We start from the raw sequence: 19050 nt of genomic DNA, 5'->3' as shown, positions 1-19050 counted from the left end.
ATATTGTCTTTTATTTCTTTTTTTGGAATCTGAAATGTTGCTAAATTAATACAAAATTTGAATTAATTATTGTACAAATGTTTTCTTTTGCTTACCTGAGGGCCCCATTTTGGTTGTTGCTAAATGAGGTACGGTTGCGGCCGGAAGATAACGAGAATTATTTATATTATTTATTAAATTTCCCATTAATTGTACTTACTGTCGCAGTAATGTAAAAACAGTAGTTGTACCGAGTATTATTATTATTATTATTATTATTATTTTATAAAAATACCCAATTGTATTTTTTTAACGTCTACCCCTGCCCCAACCCTAAACCCAACCGTCATAGTAATGTCAAAAATTAATTATTGTTATACAGTGTCATAGAAATGATATATTGATGTGCATATCTGCAGCTGTATTTTATCTGATCTAGACTTTGCACCATTGACTCCACCCTGCGGTGGCACAAATGACAGGTAGCATAACAATACCTGTGTTGCAGCTGTCCCTGTTGAAGACGGTATTCCATCTCGTGTTTGTCGATGACGTCGCTCAGGCTAATAGTAGCGAAAGTCAGTAAACAACGAGATTAAACTTCAGGACTTGAGGTAAAATGGTTTATTTGAACAATATGGGCATAATTGTATCCTAAGTTATCGAAGTACCAGTCGGTATGCTAGAATTTGACCGTGTGTTTCTAGTAAGTGAGTTAATTAGAAGGCAGCTTGTCTAAAGTCTTCTCTGTAATTTTGGTAGGTGATGGGCTCACTGATGCTGGTCTGGATTCTGTCTACCGCAGTTATTCTGAGTGAGTTTAATGTTATTCTGGGAAAAATCAGAAACCTGCTTTACCAGCTGACGAGTGCTACTCTCTAGAGAATCTACATTGTAGACGCGTTATATAACTAAACATCAGAATCAGAAAGAGCTTTATTGCCAGGTGTGTTCACACATACGAGCAATTTGTTTTGGTGACAGAGCTTCTACAGTGCAACAGGGTTACAGAGACAGGACAAAAAAACAGATAATAAATATATATTTTTTAAAAATAGAAGTAGTGAGTGCAAATATACAGATTGACAAGTGTATGTACATGTTTATTACTATATACAACGTTATATGTGCAGCTGTTATGTGCAAATTGGCATGTAAAGTGTGTGGTTAAATAAGTGTATATGTGTATAAAAGTGTATGGCAAGTAGTGATGTTGGCTCCACAATAATTATCATCAAGTGTTCATGAGTTGGATGCCTGAGGGAAGAAACTGTTTCTGTGTCGGGCTGTTCTGGTGCGCAGTGCTCTGTAGCGTCGACCAGAAGGTAAAAGTTTAAAGAGGCAGTGTGCTGGGTGTGAGGGGTCCAGAGTGATTTTGGCAGCCCTCCTGCTCGCTCTGGATAAGTACAGTTCTTGGGGAGTAGGAAGGGTTGTACCAGTGATTCGCTCAGCAGTCCGAACTATTCGACGTAGTCTTTGGAGATCGTATTTAGTAGCTGAGCTAAACCAGACAGTTATTGATGTGCAGATGACTGATTCAATGATGGAGGTGTGGAACTGTTTCAGCAGCTCCTTTGGGAGGTTAAACTTCCTCAGCTGACGAAGAAAGTACAGCCTCTGTACTCTGTACTCATGTTAAACATGAATTGTACTGAATAAAAAACAAATAGCTAGTCTTATCAAATGCATTTTTATCAGCAAAACATAAAACTGTACGCATTTGGGCATTGAAGCAATGCAGAAAATATATAAAAACAAACAATCCAGATTAAGCGCTATGTATGAAGCATTTGGTGTTTTATTAATATGCCAATATAATCAATATTTTCAAACATGATTATGAATTATGAACGTCATTATTATTAAATTTATTTAGTATACAGCCCTTTGGAGTGACAGTCATCTTCTAAACCACCTCAACATCACAGAAAATGCTTCTGTTTAAGCATTAATTTTGTATTAATAATAATGCAGTAATAAATGTGATCACTGTTTTACCACCGATAGATTTATGAACAAGATCCTGTCAGCAAAACATAGTCTGAACATCTGTCGACTCATTTTTTCAGCCTAAATTACATGTATTAATTATTAATATATGAATAACTAAATGGTTTCAGACTAGCTTTAACAAAGTAAATGTATTTTTAAATAATAATAATTAAATTAAAGATAAACTGTAATATGTGGATGTATATTAGAGTGACAAAAACAGTGAAAAAACTAAAACTGCTCCTGTTTTTTAAAATAAACCCACTAAACAAACAGATAGAAATGTAGTGGCAACACAAAAACACACCCTGAGGAGTGCACACTATTTGCACACTAGTTTGTTTAACAAAAAAATACAGTGGCAGTATGATACGACTGAGATAGAAAGCACACAGACAGACTGATGAAAGGAGGAACGTGTCTGTTCAGGTCTAGACAGGGCTTGACATTACCCCCACCAACCCGCCAAATGCAGGTAGATTTCAGCTGTGGCGGGTTAGATAGCCGCACTCACTAGCCATTTTGGCTGGTTGAAAATCATTTTTAAATTGCCAGTGCTGGCTCGTCACTATAAATTACAATTTTAGTTTATGATCGTTTGCTAATATTCGTACAAATGTGATCTTAGAATCGAGAAGCAGCACGACTGACAAAAATAACTGATCGCGCTAGTAAAAGAAATCATGCGATCAGGTGCACGGTGAGACACAGGCGATTCTCAAACACTGACGAAGGATTTAGTGTTGTGCGCACATCTGATGTCAAGCGCGCAGGTTTTTAAAAAGCTTGCGCGCTCCCGTTTCTTTGCCTGAAGCAACAATGCCTGGAAATGCAGCTGATGCGATCGATTCTCTTTGAAATAGATGGGAATTAAAACTATACTTTTAAGAGCTCGAGATTTTTTGTAAGGAGCAGCAGTTGCCACTTTCGCTTTAACCATTGTTTGAACAGATTATTAATGGGCCTAACATTAACCGTGTGCATGCATTCATCCTTTCATTATCGAATGTTTTTCACTGGCTTTCTTTTGCTTACAGTCATTTTTGATCATATATTATCATCCTTTACAATAACACTGCTTTAATAGGAGATTCACTTTCCTTTTTTGTATGGTGAACTGGCGAAACATAAACAAAATTGTGGCTAGTGAAAATGGCGAGTGGTTAGTAATGTTGGAAAACTACTAACCAGAGTGGCTGGTGATCATAAAAGTTAATGTCAAACCCTGGGTACACACATAGTAGTACTGTATTGACCTTAATCTTCATTGCTGAAGTGCGCTCATTTTTGCGATTGTTTTATAACTTCCGATTCAGTCGCCTATTGGAGAAATAACTAGGACTAATAAACGCCAGAAAACAGTCAAACTACTCGCTTTACAAACAAGTGTGTTCATACAGACAAAGCAGACTCGTATAATAAGAAATACCAGTTTACAACATCAAGCAGCATAGCGAGCTGTTTTTAATGTCTAAAAATGAATGGAAGTGAATAAGACTGGAAGTTTCGAGCCAAAAAGATTGCGCCTGTTCATACGCGAAGAATAAGGTGAATATGTCAGAATAATTTGTTATGGAAACACAGTTACATAATAATAAATGGATCAGCTGTATGCAAAACATACAAAAATGGAAATCAATGAGTCAGATTATCTCTATAAACTAAAGATTATTCATTTAAAAACATCTTAAATGTGTACACCCCCCAAAAAACAGTGCATAAGAGTTTAAGGTGCAGTATGTACGTTTGACACCCAGTGGTTAAACTAGGTATTGCACTCCTGGATCAAAACACATTTTCACTCCGCCTGACTATCGAGCCTAAAGGCAGATTTAAGGCTGATTTGAACCGTTTTCTAACTAAAACAACGGCATGTGAAAGAAGAAGCATGTTCTATCTTGACCAACACCTGTAATATATAGTTTAGAAATGACTTCTATTTCTCACAGGTGAACAACTGGATAAACTATGATCACCTCAGGTACACCTCATGTGCTTTATTCAGTGTTAAATGCTAATAATGTGAGTTTGAATGCCATTTTACATGACATTTATTGCCATACTACTGAAAGCAGCAGCAGATAGTTCACCTCAGATCTTGATAATAAAATAAACTGTTTGAAATTGAACTTCAGAACTGTGCAAGTCAACTCATATCAGTAATTCAGCATCTACATTTAATAATGTTAAAGAGGTTGTATATGTATTAATTAAATTATAAACCTTACCATTTCGTTAGAGTGCAGTGAGTGCACTATTCTGTGCTTCTGAATGGCTGTATTTAATTTCTGTCGTGTTTCGTCTGGTGCAAACAGCCAAATTGCTTATCACTGCAAATCTCGATACGTAGCGTGTTGTTAGGACACAGGGTTACAATGTAACCTGTTCACCTAATGTTTTTGTTCGTAATATTTATACTATTTGCTAATTAATAACCCCCTCACGTGAAACTCTGAATCTGCATCTCATCGGAGTCTGCTACTGTCCACCGGAGGTCGCATTTCGGTCACGGACGCATACTTAGAGGGCCTTCATGACTGAATGAATGAAATATGCGGTTTTCCACCAAGGCAACCCGGGGTGCTGAAATATAATTGGCTAAACTGGCATTGGATGGGTTAAAAAGACAAAAACAAAAACAGCTGATCTGGCATATAACGCACATTTTCGAGTGGTGAGATGGTGATAGAGCCAATTCAGTGCATGGTCATGATGGGTAAGGGCTGATGGAGGGAATTTGGCCAGGACACCGGGGTTACACCCCGATTTTTAATGACCACAGAGTGTCAAAACCTTGGTTTAACCTCTGACCCGAAAGACAGCATTCATTGACAGTATAGTGTCCCCTTCACTTTACTGGGGTATTAGGACTCAGACAGACCGTAAATTGAGCACCCTCTGCTCGCCTACAGCAACCTAGTTTTTCCATGTGGACTCCCATTGACCAGGATCAGCCCTGCTTAGCTTCAGTGAGTAAATGGTCTCGGGCTGCAGAGTGACATGGCTGTTGCACCTTTAAATAAAATAGAGAAATGATCTGGATATAGAAAATATATATATCAAATATATCAATCAAATATATATATCAAATATATCAAAATTAAATAAATAAATACACTGTATTCACTTAAAAAGGTAAAATTGTAAGGCAACTTGCTGCAGAGCCTTTTTTTCAGTCAAGTGCAGTACTTGGGTTAAAAGTTGAGTCAGCTCAAAAAAGCTGTGCAGAAAGTTTCTTTACAATTTTAATTTGAGTTAACTTTTTACAGTGTACACATACTGTAGTTAAATATTAGAATGCCTTTCCCAATAGTTCTTATGAATATATATTATATAACTACATCAGTTTACATTATTTTCGCCAATCGTTGACTCAGTGATCGAATGCATTTCTAAACCATTCTGTGATTATTGAAAATACTTTTAAAAATAGAAATTGTATCAGTACAGAAAATGTCAGAATTTAAAAATAATAATTTAAAAAAGTTAATTATATATTACAATACATTTTTCAACATGACTTATGAATTTATATACTACATAACTATTTTACAAGTATGCATTATATTCACTAACTCGAATGTATTTCTATAAACCTGTGATTATTGAAAATACTTTACAAATATAGAGACTTTCCCAGTACAGAAAATAACAAAGGAACATTAAAAAAAATACTTACATTTTTTTACACTAAACAAAAAGTTAACACTTTACAAAAAAAAGTTTACACTATTTTCCACATATGGCTACTATATTATGCTACTTATGAACTTATATTACATTTAAAAAATCTGCATTGTTTTTGCCAATTCTTGACTCCGTTATCACATTTACATTTAGTCATTTAGCAGACGCTTTTATCCAAAGCGACTTACAAATGAGGACAAGGAAGCAATTCACACAACTATAAGAGCAGCAGTGAACAAGTGCTATAGACAAGTTTCAGGTGTGTAAAAGTCTAAGAAGCAAAGCATTAGTAGAATTTTTTTTTTTTTTTTTTTTTTGAGAGAGAGAGAGAGAGAGAGAGAGAGAGAGGGCACGGTTAGTGGTATAGCCAGAGAGGCAGTTGCAGATTAGCAAGGAAAGTGGAGACTAAATAGTTGAGTTTTTAGTCGTTTCTTGAAGACAGCGAGTGACTCTGCTGTTCTGATGTAGTTAGGGAGTTCATTCCACCAACTGGGCAGATTGAATGCGAGAGTTCGGGAAAGTGATTTCTTCCCTCTTAGGGATGGAACCACGAGGCGACGTTCATTCACAGAATGCAAGTTTCTGGAGGGCACATAAATCTGCAGAAGTGAGAGCAGATACGAAGGAGCACAGCTAGAGGTCACTTTGTAAGCAAACATCAGAGCTTTGAATTTGATGCGAGCAGCAACTGGCAGCCAGTGCAAACGGGTGAGTAGCGGAGTGACATGTGCTCTTTTGGGTTCATCAAAGACCACTCGTGCTGCTGCGTTCTGAAGCAGCTGAAGAGGTTTGATAGAACTAGCTGGTAGCCCGGCTAGCAGAGAGTTGCAATAGTCCAGTTTGGAGAGAACAAGAGCTTGAACAATGAGTTGAGCTGTATGTTATCAAATATGGGATTAAAAAAAAAAATAAAAAATTCTCTCAATATAGAAAAAAATACTTGTTTACTCTGTTTTCCACTTATTTCTGAGTTAATTTTAGTGATAAAACTAATTTCTAAATCACTCTGAGATCATGGGCAATATGACGCCATTATTGCACTTTCAGCACATTTATTACATTCCTTTTTTATCATGTGCAGTTATTGCATGCATCTTTCATTAAAAATGATGAAAATGTAAAACTGTTTGTATATAACAACTGTACTCGCATGCTAACTCTTCATGTCAGCTAACATATTAATAATAACCTAATAATTCTTTTATAAGCATCCTCTTGTGCAGTTATTGCATGCGTTTTTTATTAAAATTCTGAAAATGTTTGAATCTTCATTAATAAATGTAAATGCTGTACTCGCATGCTAACTCTTCATGTCAGCTAACATGCTAATAATAACCTACTAATATTGTTTTATAACCATCATCAGTGCCGGTGTTTCTTGATGGAGCAATATCCATACACTTTAAGACTGGACGAACTCTCCATGTTGCTCTTGGGCAAAGTCTTGTTTTGGAGGCCGTATTTGACAAAAATCCAGACGACAAGATAGACATGGTGACTTGGGATCGCCAAAGCAAAGGTGTAAACGTCAGACTATCCGGGACTCAAGGAGGCCGAATATCTCTGGAGAAAGGAGATGCGCTTCTGCGGATCACTAATGTTTCTGAGGATGACTTTGGTGTCTATAAGGTCACTGTTACTGACAGTAATGGATACCAGCAGTATGACTCCATAGAAGTCCAGAGGATAGGTAAATGTGGTTTCAGTTGGACTATGCAAATGTACTTCAATGAAACACCTGTGCTGTTGCTCTTTTGAATATCTTTGCACGCTCACCCAGAGCTGGGTCGATTACTTATTTAAAATGAACTTGAATGAAATGAGTTTTCTTTGGGCAACTTGTAAATGTAATCTGGATTACGTTGTCAAACTGTTGAAGCTCTAGATATAAAATTAAGATATTTTTTTTTGTATCTGTCAAAATAGTACAAGATAATCCAACCTAAATCCACACTCAAAAATGACTTTGGCTGTTTGTTCAAGTTAATTATTTAGAATTAGTTAAAACCAGTGGTGTAGTCGAGGCTATACTCATGTATACTCAGTATGCCTACTTTCTTCCACTAGCTGTTTGGGTATAACGACTTCTGAGGATCAATACTTGCGTATACCCTCGGTATACTCACTTGTTTTGCTGATTAGACTTGCCTAATTTACGTGTATTCGCATCCCTTAACTGTATACCAAAATTTTTTTAACTCTCATCTTAATTTGTTACAATTGGTGCATTTTTGTTTACATTTTGCGCCATTCCCCGCCCCCCGACGACCACAGCAGCTGTGAGAAAATTTTGGGAGTTTGTCGAAGTCAACTGAATGATGTCTCGCTGAAACGTTCAGGTAAAATGATAAAACAGCATAGGCGGGTTGGGTGGGTAATAGTACACCACTGGTTAAAACTACTTAAAGAGCCCCTAATATACATTAAAAAGGGTCATATTTTGGGTTTGGGGGTCTCCAACAACCAGCTGATATGCATGCAAGGTCAAAAAACACTTTCATTTTCTTATAATATGAATTACAAGCTAAAGAAAGCAAGGAGGCAACCATTTTAAATCGCGCTTACTTACATTTGTGAAATGGAGGAAGAAACTGATCCATGAACTGTGTACTGTAAAGTTACTGTCGAGCGCTGAAAGTCCCATACATCAATAGTCTTTTCTGATCCTTCCTTTAACAAACGGCTGATGAATCCCCCATTGTAAGCATGTAGATTGCTGAAGCACTCGCCAGGAAAATGACAGGAACACAGCACAAGGCTGTGCTATAATGCTGAGGTATTTTTGCAAACCTATTTTTACTTCAATCACTGACTCTTTACAACCTCATCTTTGGGTAGGGAAAACAACACTTTTCCTCACACTTCAGAGCACAGCATCTTCGTGACTTGGTGACCAGGATCTGCTACAGTGTTTGTCTTCCTCTTTTTTCTTTCTACAGTGTTTGTGGGCGGGGCCGGGGGGTTCAATTTTCCCGGGACAGCGCCGTATCGACGTCACGCAGGCACAGCTAAAGACTATTTAAAGCAGCGATTCATTGGAACCACTCTGAGTCGACTCTTTTATGAATCAATAGTTTTAAACATGGTTCACGTTCAGAATTAAACATCAGCTGGATATTTCACTTCACTTAGAGCTGTGTTACACACTGCATGAAGGTCACTTTTAAAAACCCATAATAGGGGCTCTTTAATTCTTAAGTCTTTTGGGGGGGACAACTTAATTGTTCGACATATGTTCAATCCACTTTAATTTGTAATAAAACTATTAACATAATCGATTTGTGTTGGAACAACATGAAGGACTTGGTGGAACCCAGCATGTTTTTACACTGTATGCATTGTAATCACCAATTATATAACATTTTTAGTAGGCAAAATAATCTCCTAGAGGGTGATACGGTGGCTCAGTGGTTAGCACTGTCGCCTCACAGCAAGAACGTCAGTGCTGGGTCAGTTGGCATTTCTGTGTGGAGTTTGCATGTTCTCCCTGTGTTGGCATGGGTTTCTTCCGGGTGCTCCAGTTTCCCCCACAGTCCGGACACATGCGCTATAGGGGAATTGGGTAAACTAATTTGGCCGTAGTGTATGAGTGTGTGTGTGTATGTGAAAGTGTATGGGTGTTTCCCAGAACTGGGTTGCGGCTGGAAGGGAATCTGCTGTGTAAAACATATGCTGGATAAGTTGGTGGTTCTTTCCGCTGTGGTGACCTCTGATGAATAAAGGGATTAAGAAAATAAAATAAATAAATGAATGAATAATCTCTTAGATTAAACATCTACACTGTAAAAAATGCAGGGATCCACACAATTCACAATTCAAATTCCAACACAAATCGATTAAGTTAAGTTAACATTTTTGACAAATTTATGTGGATTGAACATTAAAAACTTAAGTAGTCCCAATGAAATCTCAAGAATTGTGTTGATTCAGCTCATTTTAAATAAGTAGTTTGAACGAGCAATATATATATATATATATATATATATATATATATATATATATATATATATATATATATTTTTTTTTTTTTTTTTTTTTTTTTTATGTATGGTTGTGTAATCTGACTACTTTTGGATTACATTTATGATGTCATATACACTGTAAAAATGTTTGGTTCCATAAAATTCCTTTATGTTGTCCCAAACCAAATCGATTAAGTACATTTCATTGTTTTTTTTTACTAATTTAAGTGGATTGAACATAAAACAATTAAACCCCAATCCCAATTCTACAACTTAGCCCTTCCCCTTACCTCACGTGAAGGGGTCAGGTGTCCCAATTCTCTTTAGTTTGATGGCGTATGGCTATAAGAAGCGCTAGATAGCCCTCGAAATGGAGATTTTTCAGGATTTTTCCACGCTAGAAACCAAAAGTTATCAAAATTTCCCAGAATACACCAGCCGCAACAGAAACATGGCTGCACACGAGAGTCAGGAGATTCACAAATTAGTGCATATATTTTTTATAGTGCAAATTATTTTGGACATTATTAAGAATTAACAAACAAGCACATGTTTTAATATATTCATAACGCTGTTCGTGTTTCACCATCAAGCTTTAAAAAAAAACGCTAAATTGATTATAATTCATAATAATAACCCCTGTATTATAGTCCCTCACACAACATACTTTCACATCTGTGCCTTGATGACACTTGAATCCCCTGTCAGAAAAGTCTAGTGGCTGTGAATGAGCTTTTTACAGTGTCTGCTATAATGTTATTTTCATGTGTTTACATAGATATGGCCACGGTGTAAATGCACAGTACAGTTATGATCTTAATGCCACATTATATTGTTATGATAACACAATATCGTTGCCTTCGGTGATTTCCTGAGGATAAATATAAAAAATAACGCAACTGGAATAACTACAGCAGTCGCGATCATCTGATCTCATGTGAAGTAAGAGCTCATGATGACATATGATGACGCATGCAGGTGCTGTAGTGCTGTCCCATTTTTTTAAAGGGTAAATTTGAAGGCCTTCCCCTTCACACTCTTTTTCAAGGGCCAAGGGGAAGTGGAAGGGGTTAAAAAATAGAATTGTAATTGGGCCTATGTTTATTCATTCATTCATTCATTTTCCTTTGGCTTAGTCTCTATTTTAGAGGTCGCCACAGCGGAATGAACCATTAACTATTCGAGCATATGTTTTACGCAGCGGATTCCCTTCCAGCTGCAACCCAGTACTGGGAAACACCCATACAAACTCATTCTCACACAACGGACAATTTAGTTTATTCAATTCATCTATAGCGCATGTGTTTGGACTGTGGGGGAAACTGGAGCACCCGTAGGAAACCCACACCAACACGGGAGAACATGCAAACTCCACACAGAAATGCCAGCCAGCCCAGCTAGGACTAGAACCAGCAACCTTCTTGCTGTGAGGCGACAGTGCTAACCACTGTGCTGCCCCATGGGTAGTTTGAACAAATTTTAAATGGTTTAAACAAACAGCAGAAGTAATTGTTTGAGAGTATGTTGAAGTGAAAAGTTACTCTAAGAGTGCTCTAATTACTTTATTTTTGGCATCCGATTACACATTCCAGATTAGTTATGATCCATTACTCCCCAGCTCTGCCTTCAGTTATAATTGAGTTCAAAGACATGCTTATCGTGACAATCAGCTGGTTGAACAGGTTTATTCTTTATGTTCGTGCAGAGAAACCTCCGAGGGCGTTGACCAAACGGGTGCTGGAATGTGTTTTGGAAAAACACGACATGATGCAGTGGGACACCCCCCAATTCTCATGGATGATTGATGGCATTACAGTAACCAATGAAACCACCCTGATAGCCAATGGTAGTAGACTTGATATCTCAGAGGTCAAGGGTGTGAATTACACCTGCATCATTAAGAGCAGTCTAGGAACGGTGACGACGCATTATGAAATACCAAAAGGTAGGGATGTCATTTTTGAATATAGATGCTATATTGATAGTACTTTACTGTCAGACTTAAAGGGGAACTATTTTGCAAAAATCACTTTTTATAAGGGGTTTAAACAGTTGTGTCGTGACAGTCTGTGAATATTACCAGCTAATAATGGTATAAATGTGTTTATTAAAATTTTTATAATCAGACTTGATTAAAACAGTCTGCAGAAACACTTTGATTGACATTCTCCAGTTGTACGTGTCATCAGAGGGGGAAAGCCCCGCCCACTAGTCACCATCTCTCCCTTATTAGCATAGGACGTTAGTCTTGTTTTTGAATCTGCCACTATGCTGACACAGGCATTTGTAGCTCCGCCCTCTTTTGAAAAGAGCACAATCTCATTTGCATTTAAAGCGACAGTCACCAGAACGGCATAATTAATATCAAAGCCTGAAAGGGTCAGATTCAGAGTTATAAAACATTATCTGTGTGGTATTTTGAGCTGAAACTTCAGACACACTTTAGGCACAGCAGAGACTTATTTTACATCCTGTAAAAAGGGGCATAATAGGTCATTAAGAACATTAAGAGCAGTCTAGGAACGGTGACGACGCATTATGAAATACCAAAAGGTAGGGATGTCATTTTTGAATATAGATGCTATATTGATAGTACTTTACTGTCAGACTTAAAGGGGAACTATTTTGCAAAAATCACTTTTTATAAGGGGTTTAAACAGTTGTGTCGTGACAGTCTGTGAATATTACCAGCTAATAATGGTATAAATGTGTTTATTAAAATTTTTATAATCAGACTTGATTAAAACAGTCTGCAGAAACACTTTGATTGACATTCTCCAGTTGTACGTGTCATCAGAGGGGGAAAGTCCCGCCCACTAGTCACCATCTCTTCCTTATTAGCATAGGACGTTAGTCTTGTTTTTGAATCTGCCACTATGCTGACACAGGCATTTGTAGCTCCGCCCTCTTTTGAAAAGAGCACAATCTCATTTGCATTTAAAGCGACAGTCACCAGAACGGCATAATTAATATCAAAGCCTGAAAGGGTCAGATTCAGAGTTATAAAACATTATCTGTGTGGTATTTTGAGCTGAAACTTCAGACACACTTTAGGCACAGCAGAGACTTATTTTACATCCTGTAAAAAGGGGCATAATAGGTCATTAAGAACATTAAGAGCAGTCTAGGAACGGTGACGACGCATTATGAAATACCAAAAGGTAGGGATGTCATTTCTGAACATTGATATTAATGCTACTTTATAGTCAGACTTAAATGGGAACTATTATGCAAAAATCACTTTTATAAAGGGTTTAAACACACTTGTGTGGTGACAGTCTCTGAATATTACCAGGTTTGTATGGTAAAAATGTATTCGTTTTATTTTTTATAATCACATTTGATAAAACAGTCTGCAGAAACACTTTGATTAACATTCTCCCGTTGTACGTGTCATCAGAGGGGGAAAACCCCGCCCATTAGTGACCATCTCTCTCTTACTCATCACTATGCCGACACACAGGCATTTGTAGCTCCGCCCTCCTTTGAAAAGTGCACAATCTCATTTGCATTTAAAGCAACAGTCACCAAAACGGCATAATTAGGATCAAAGCCTAAAAGGGTGAGTTTCAGAGAGTTATAAAACATTATCTTTCAGGTGTTTTGAGCTGAAACTTCACATACACATTCTAGGGACATCAGAGACTTTTACATCTTGTAAAAATATGCATAATAGGTCTCCTTTAAATCTGATATTTTCTTGCATCATGTTACATACTCCTTTCAAACAGACCAGACATACTGCACGTACAGTACATAGACAAAAAATGTTTTATTTTACATGGACCATATTTAGCTCTAAGACACCCACATGAATGATTTTATTTCGCTCTGATAAATCTTGGGACTTTGAATTGATGGTTAGATTGTAATGGTGGTACAAACTCATGATTCAACATGTCTAGAGTTTAAAATGACATTCCTAGCTAGCATTGTAATGTTCTTCTGATAAAAAAAGATTATAAAGTTGTTCAAGTCAAGTTCAAGAGTTAAAGTTCACCCAAAAAGGACAACTCTGCCATTTTGATATTTTGAAGAATGCTGGTGGATATACTTGAACAAAAATAACTGCTCATTGTTGGTTAATTTCAGTTAATGCAGGTTAATTAACATGACTTTGATGCAGGGTTAGGAGAAATGGTCGTGCCCAACTGAGCCTGGTTTCTCTCAAGGTTTTTTCCTTCACTTTTGTGAAATGGTGAAGTTTGTTCCTCACCACTGGCTTGCTTGGTTTGGGATTTGTGGAGCTGCGCATAGATGGATTTGCTCTTCAGTGTTTAGACTCTCAGTAGTTAAATTAAACCACACTGAACTGAACTCTGAAAACTGGACTGACACTGTTTCAATCTATTAGAACTTCTACGTTAAGCTGCTTTGATACAATCTACATTGTAAAAGTGCTAAAGAAATAAACCTGAATTTAATTTAAATGTGACAGTGGTAATGTTTGGCACACCTTTTAAGGTTAAAAAAAGATATTTTGAAAAATGCTGGTACAGTAGCTGGCACCCATTCACTTCCATAGTAATTTTGGTTCCTATCATGCAGGTCAATAGGTGCCAGTTACTGTACCAGCATTTTTCAAAATATCTTCTTTCGTGTTGAACAGAAGAATCTCCTGAGGGTTTAAGAGGGAGATTGAATGATAAGAATTAATTTATGGGTGGACTATGCCTTTAAAAAAAAAAAGGGGGGGGGGGGTCATTTTTACCTTAAAAAGCACCTATTTTACACCTTTTTGGATGTAAGATAAGCCTTTGGTGTCTCCAGAAAATACCCATTAGATTATTTATTATAGCCCCCAGATTCTGCCTATTTTGGTGTCTAAGTACAGTATAGCTGTTTTTGAAGCCAGTGGCTTTAAATGCAATTGAGCTGCTTCTCCCTACCTGCTGTTACCACATGCGTCTCTGCTTCTCCTGCATTAAATCAGATAAACAGCCGTCAGTGATAGAGACAGACTCGGATGAAGCTGAAATACAGCTCATTAGTCAAAAATACAAAGTAAGTTCATGTGATGTATTTGTGGATGTATAAATGATGAGTCTCATACAAATGTCGTTACATGTGTATACATGTCATAGTGGAGACGTGGTACCTGTAAGTCAATTCGGTGGACTTCAACATCACTGGGATTTTAACGTCAGGAAATTTTAATAAAGAGACTTGTGTTTATATCACTTCAATATGAGTGTGGACACACCATCCACACCTTACAAAACCGCTTACAAAAGCTGATTTTCATCAACAGGTGGCCTTCAAACGGTTTGGCAAATATTACTAACACTGCGTCAAAGTCCTGCTAATTAACTGAAATTAACCAACAGTGAGAAATTAGTTCAAGATTATCCACCTTACGCGACACATAAGCACAGTAAGCTCCCTACATGTGCAATACTTCTGATTCATACTGTAAGTCACAGGTAAATGACTACAACACATTCAATATGTACATTATATAGTGTTACACACCAGTGTGTTTATGGTTATGATCATAAATGAAAATAATGATTAGAAGCATAAGATGAGTACCAAATGGCGCACTGTGCACTATGCACACACTCAACAGCATAGTACAGTATATGTATGTTGTGTTGTCCCAAATGAAACACTAAAGTTTTTTACTAAGCGGAAATTCAAACCGTTTCCCAGATGACGTTTGACGGTTGCAAAATTCGCCATAAATAAAAGACCAAACTACCAAATAATACCTGTCATGAGGGGGCGCTATAATCACTCTCTTAGGAGAATTTTGCTTTCACAATCCAATATAAAGTAATCCAACATGAGTGCCTGAAAGCTCCGCAGCTTCCACTACATGAGCAAAGCAGCGGCCGTTGAGTGTGCGAAGTGTTTATTACACACTTATTTTTAACAGTTGAATAAGTGCATCATCCAGATATTTAAAGTGCACTTACTCTTTTTAGAGTTTCAGTGTGTTTGCACTACTTACACTATTTATACTACAAAATGGCGTAGAATAGTGCATGAGTATGCAATTTGGGATGCACCTTACCAAAAAGCACAACAGGCCTGTTTTTGCATTAAATAGAAGATGGATGCTAGTCTTTGTTGATGTTAGTTTGCATTGTCAGTCCCATTAAATTATATTAATTGATTCAACTTTTGATTTTAATTGTTATTGTCAAGTTAACAACAGTGTCAAAATAACTCTCATTCCCAAGAAAATTTTGCATAACAATTATGCAGTCACATTGTAATATCGATGCTGAAACGATATATTGTGCAGCCTCATATATTCATATATTGTTGTTTCTGAAGTAATGCTAGCTTGTCTATGGCTGGTTTTAATGTTTTGTGTTTTTCAGAATCAGAATCTCAGCCCTGTTGTAAAGGATTGGTTGCAGTTATTATAGTTGCCATAGCAGCTGCAGTAGTGGTTGTGATTGGGTGAGACCTCTTATCAGTACTACTTATCTATTATACTGAATATGATATTGAATAGATCTGTCAACAGGGTGATCATTTAATGCATTTACTTTTATTCGATGCTGATCTCTGTCATTAGCTATGTTTCCATCTAAAGATGCAAATTAAATGTATGCACAAAACTGGAATATTGCATAAAAGATGTGCGAATAAAGCAGACTCGAACCAGCAACCTTCTTGCTGTGAGGCCATAGTGCTAAACCTATGAGCCACAAAATGCGTATAAAAATAGATCATAGAATAGTTAATGGAAAAGTCTTTGAGTGAGTTATTGTTTGAGATAATAAAAACAATGATAAAATAAATCAACATGTTGTCAGAACCTCTGATAAAGGAGATAAAGCAGCTTTTTAAGTTCTATTCTGAACTGTGGGAGAAACATAATTGTGATTCTCATTTTATCCAAAATCTTTCAGACCGAAGCTGCACAGTGTAACAAAATAAAAAGAAAAACTTGGAAAAATGATCGGTTTTACTAACCTTAAGTTGGGTCAAATATGGATAAACCCAAGGTTGGGTACATTTTTACATTCAGATTAAATGACATGTTTTAACCCATCTGTTGGGTTTGCCAGTATTTAACTCAGTGTTGGGTTAACAGCATTTTTTCCTGTGTATAAGTTAGACCTGCATGATATTGGAAAAATCTAACATTGTGATTTTTTTTTTAATCTCTGATATATACTCACTGGCCACTTTATTAGGTATACCTTCCTAGCTCCAGGTTGGACCCTCTTTTGCCTTCATAACTGCCTTAATCCTTCGTGGCACAGATTCAACAAGGTACTGGAAATATTCCTCTGAGATTTTGCTCCATATTGACATGATAGCATCACGCAGTTGCTGCAGATTTGTCGGCTGCACATCCATGATGCCAATCTCCCTTTCCACCACATCCCAAAGATGCTCTATTGGATTGAGCTCTGGTGACTGTGGAGGACATTTGAGTACAGTGAACTCATTGTCATGTTCAAGAAACCAGTCTGAGGTGATTCACGCTTTATGACATGGCACATTATCCTGCTGGAAGTAGCCATCAGAAGAGGTGTACACTGTGGTCATAAAGGGATGGACATGGTCAGCAACAATACTCAGGTAGGCTGTGGTGTTGACACGATGCTCAATTGGTACTAATGGACCCAAAGTCTGTCAAGAAAATATCCCCTACTACATTACACCACCACAGCCTGAACTGTTGATGCAAGGCAGGATGGATCCATGCTTTCATGTTGTTGACGCCAAATTCTGACCCGACCATCCGAATGTGGCAGCAGAAATGGAGACTCATCAGAACAGGCAATGTTTCTCCAATCTTCTATTGTCCAGTTTTGGTGAGCCTGTGTGAATTGTAGCCTCAGTTTCCTGTTCTTAGCTGACAGGAGTGGCACCCGGTGTGGTCTTCTGCTGCTGTAGCCCATCCGCCTCAAGGTTGGCCGTGTTGTGTGTTCAGAGATGCTCTTCTGCAGACCTCGGTTATAACGAGTGTTTATTTGAGTTACTGTTGCCTTTCTATCAGCTGGAACCAGTCTGGCCATTCTCCTCTGACCTCTGGCATCAACAAGGCATGTGCCCCCACAGAACTGCTGCTCACTGGATATTTCCTCTTTTTCAGACTATTCTCTGTAAACCCTAGAGATGGTCGTGCGTGAAAATCCCAGTAGATCAGCAGTTTCTGAAATACTCAGACCAGCTCGTCTGGCACCAACAACCATGCCACGTTCAGAGTCACTTAAATCCCCTTTCTTTTACATTCTGATGCTCGCTTTGAACAGCAGTAGATCGTCTTGACCGTGTCCACATGCCTGAGATGTGATTGGCTGATTAGAGATTTGTGCTAACGAGCAGTTGGGCAGCTGTACATAATAAAGTGGCCGGTGAGTGTACATTGCTTATTATCGTTATTAATTTATCAAAGTTACAAACAGTACAATGTCTTACGCCTGAATGCTTTTAAAACTCTCACACAGTCACATGCCTCAAAGAACACTAGCAAAATAATCAATTATAATCCAGACTCGCGTATACTCCATGTGACTATTGCGAATGATCACATTAAGATATCGATGCTGAAGCGGTATATCGTACAGCCTTAGTAGAAATTAATTAAATGACCCATTTTTAAGTGTGTGTGAAAGTATTATCAATACTCATCTCTGGCAGCGTTCACACTCATTTATTTAAAACAACTGCACTGTAACAGAGACATCTCACCCCTCATCCTTCCATTATTTACATTAATCAATGCTAATACTGTAATGCATTAAATATTTTGTGAAATACTGACTAAATTTATATCTAACATTAGGTTTTATTGCCCAGCACTAGTCTGCTACTCTATATTTATACTGTAAACCTTTTCATTTCAGGCTTATTCTCTGGAGAAAAAATCAAGAATATACTCCAACTCAAAGCCAGTGACAGAAGCTGATTCCACAGAGACACATACTGTACACTCCAATAGTAGATTTGATTTTGTTATTTTATTGTTTTGTTTTCATTGTGGTAATAATATATCATATAAATAATAATACTATAATATTATATATAATATATTATACATAATAATGTAGAATGTAAAAATAAAATATATAGAATTATTATTTATTTTTATTTTTTAAACATGCATTGCTTGTTTTTATTTGTTTATGATTATTATTATTAGTAGTAGTAGTAGTAGTAATTATCCGTTCCTAATTTGACTCCGCATCTGTAGCTCTGTTTCAAGGTTTAAACGTTCTCAGGAAAAATATCTGTTTACTCTTGGTTTTGTTTGGTTTTGTTTTGTTTTTCTGTGGTTTCAGTCAGCAGAATTTCTAAGGTGCTAAGCTTTTGTTTATGGTAAATAGGCTGTACTGTTTATTATATATTATATATAGGTTATATAGATCTGTGTTTAAAATTGTCTTGTTTGCAAAAAAAAAAAAAAAAAAAACTATTCCTGTTCATCTACCTCATTTGTTCTGCAGTTCAAGTTGTACAG

The 19050-nt window shown here is 37.1% G+C and overlaps 1 protein-coding gene across 1 annotated transcript; it reads left to right on the top strand.

Annotated features, from left to right (window-relative positions):
- Nucleotides 1-454: 454 nt before the first annotated feature.
- On the top strand, nt 455-18994 carry LOC130243131 (uncharacterized). Its single transcript, XM_056475192.1, has 6 exons — nt 455-593; nt 742-793; nt 7025-7348; nt 11326-11565; nt 15950-16031; nt 18437-18994. The coding sequence occupies exons 2-6, from the start codon at nt 745-747 to the stop codon at nt 18486-18488; spliced, it is 747 nt and encodes a 248-aa protein (XP_056331167.1). The 5' UTR covers nt 455-593; nt 742-744; the 3' UTR covers nt 18489-18994.
- The last annotated feature ends 56 nt before the right edge of the window (nt 18995-19050 follow it).

This window comes from Danio aesculapii, chromosome 16, assembly GCF_903798145.1.
Source record: "Danio aesculapii chromosome 16, fDanAes4.1, whole genome shotgun sequence".
Taxonomy (NCBI): Eukaryota; Metazoa; Chordata; class Actinopteri; order Cypriniformes; family Danionidae; genus Danio; species Danio aesculapii.
Note: the sequence above shows the minus strand (reverse complement) of the source record. Positions and strands in the feature narration are given on the sequence as shown.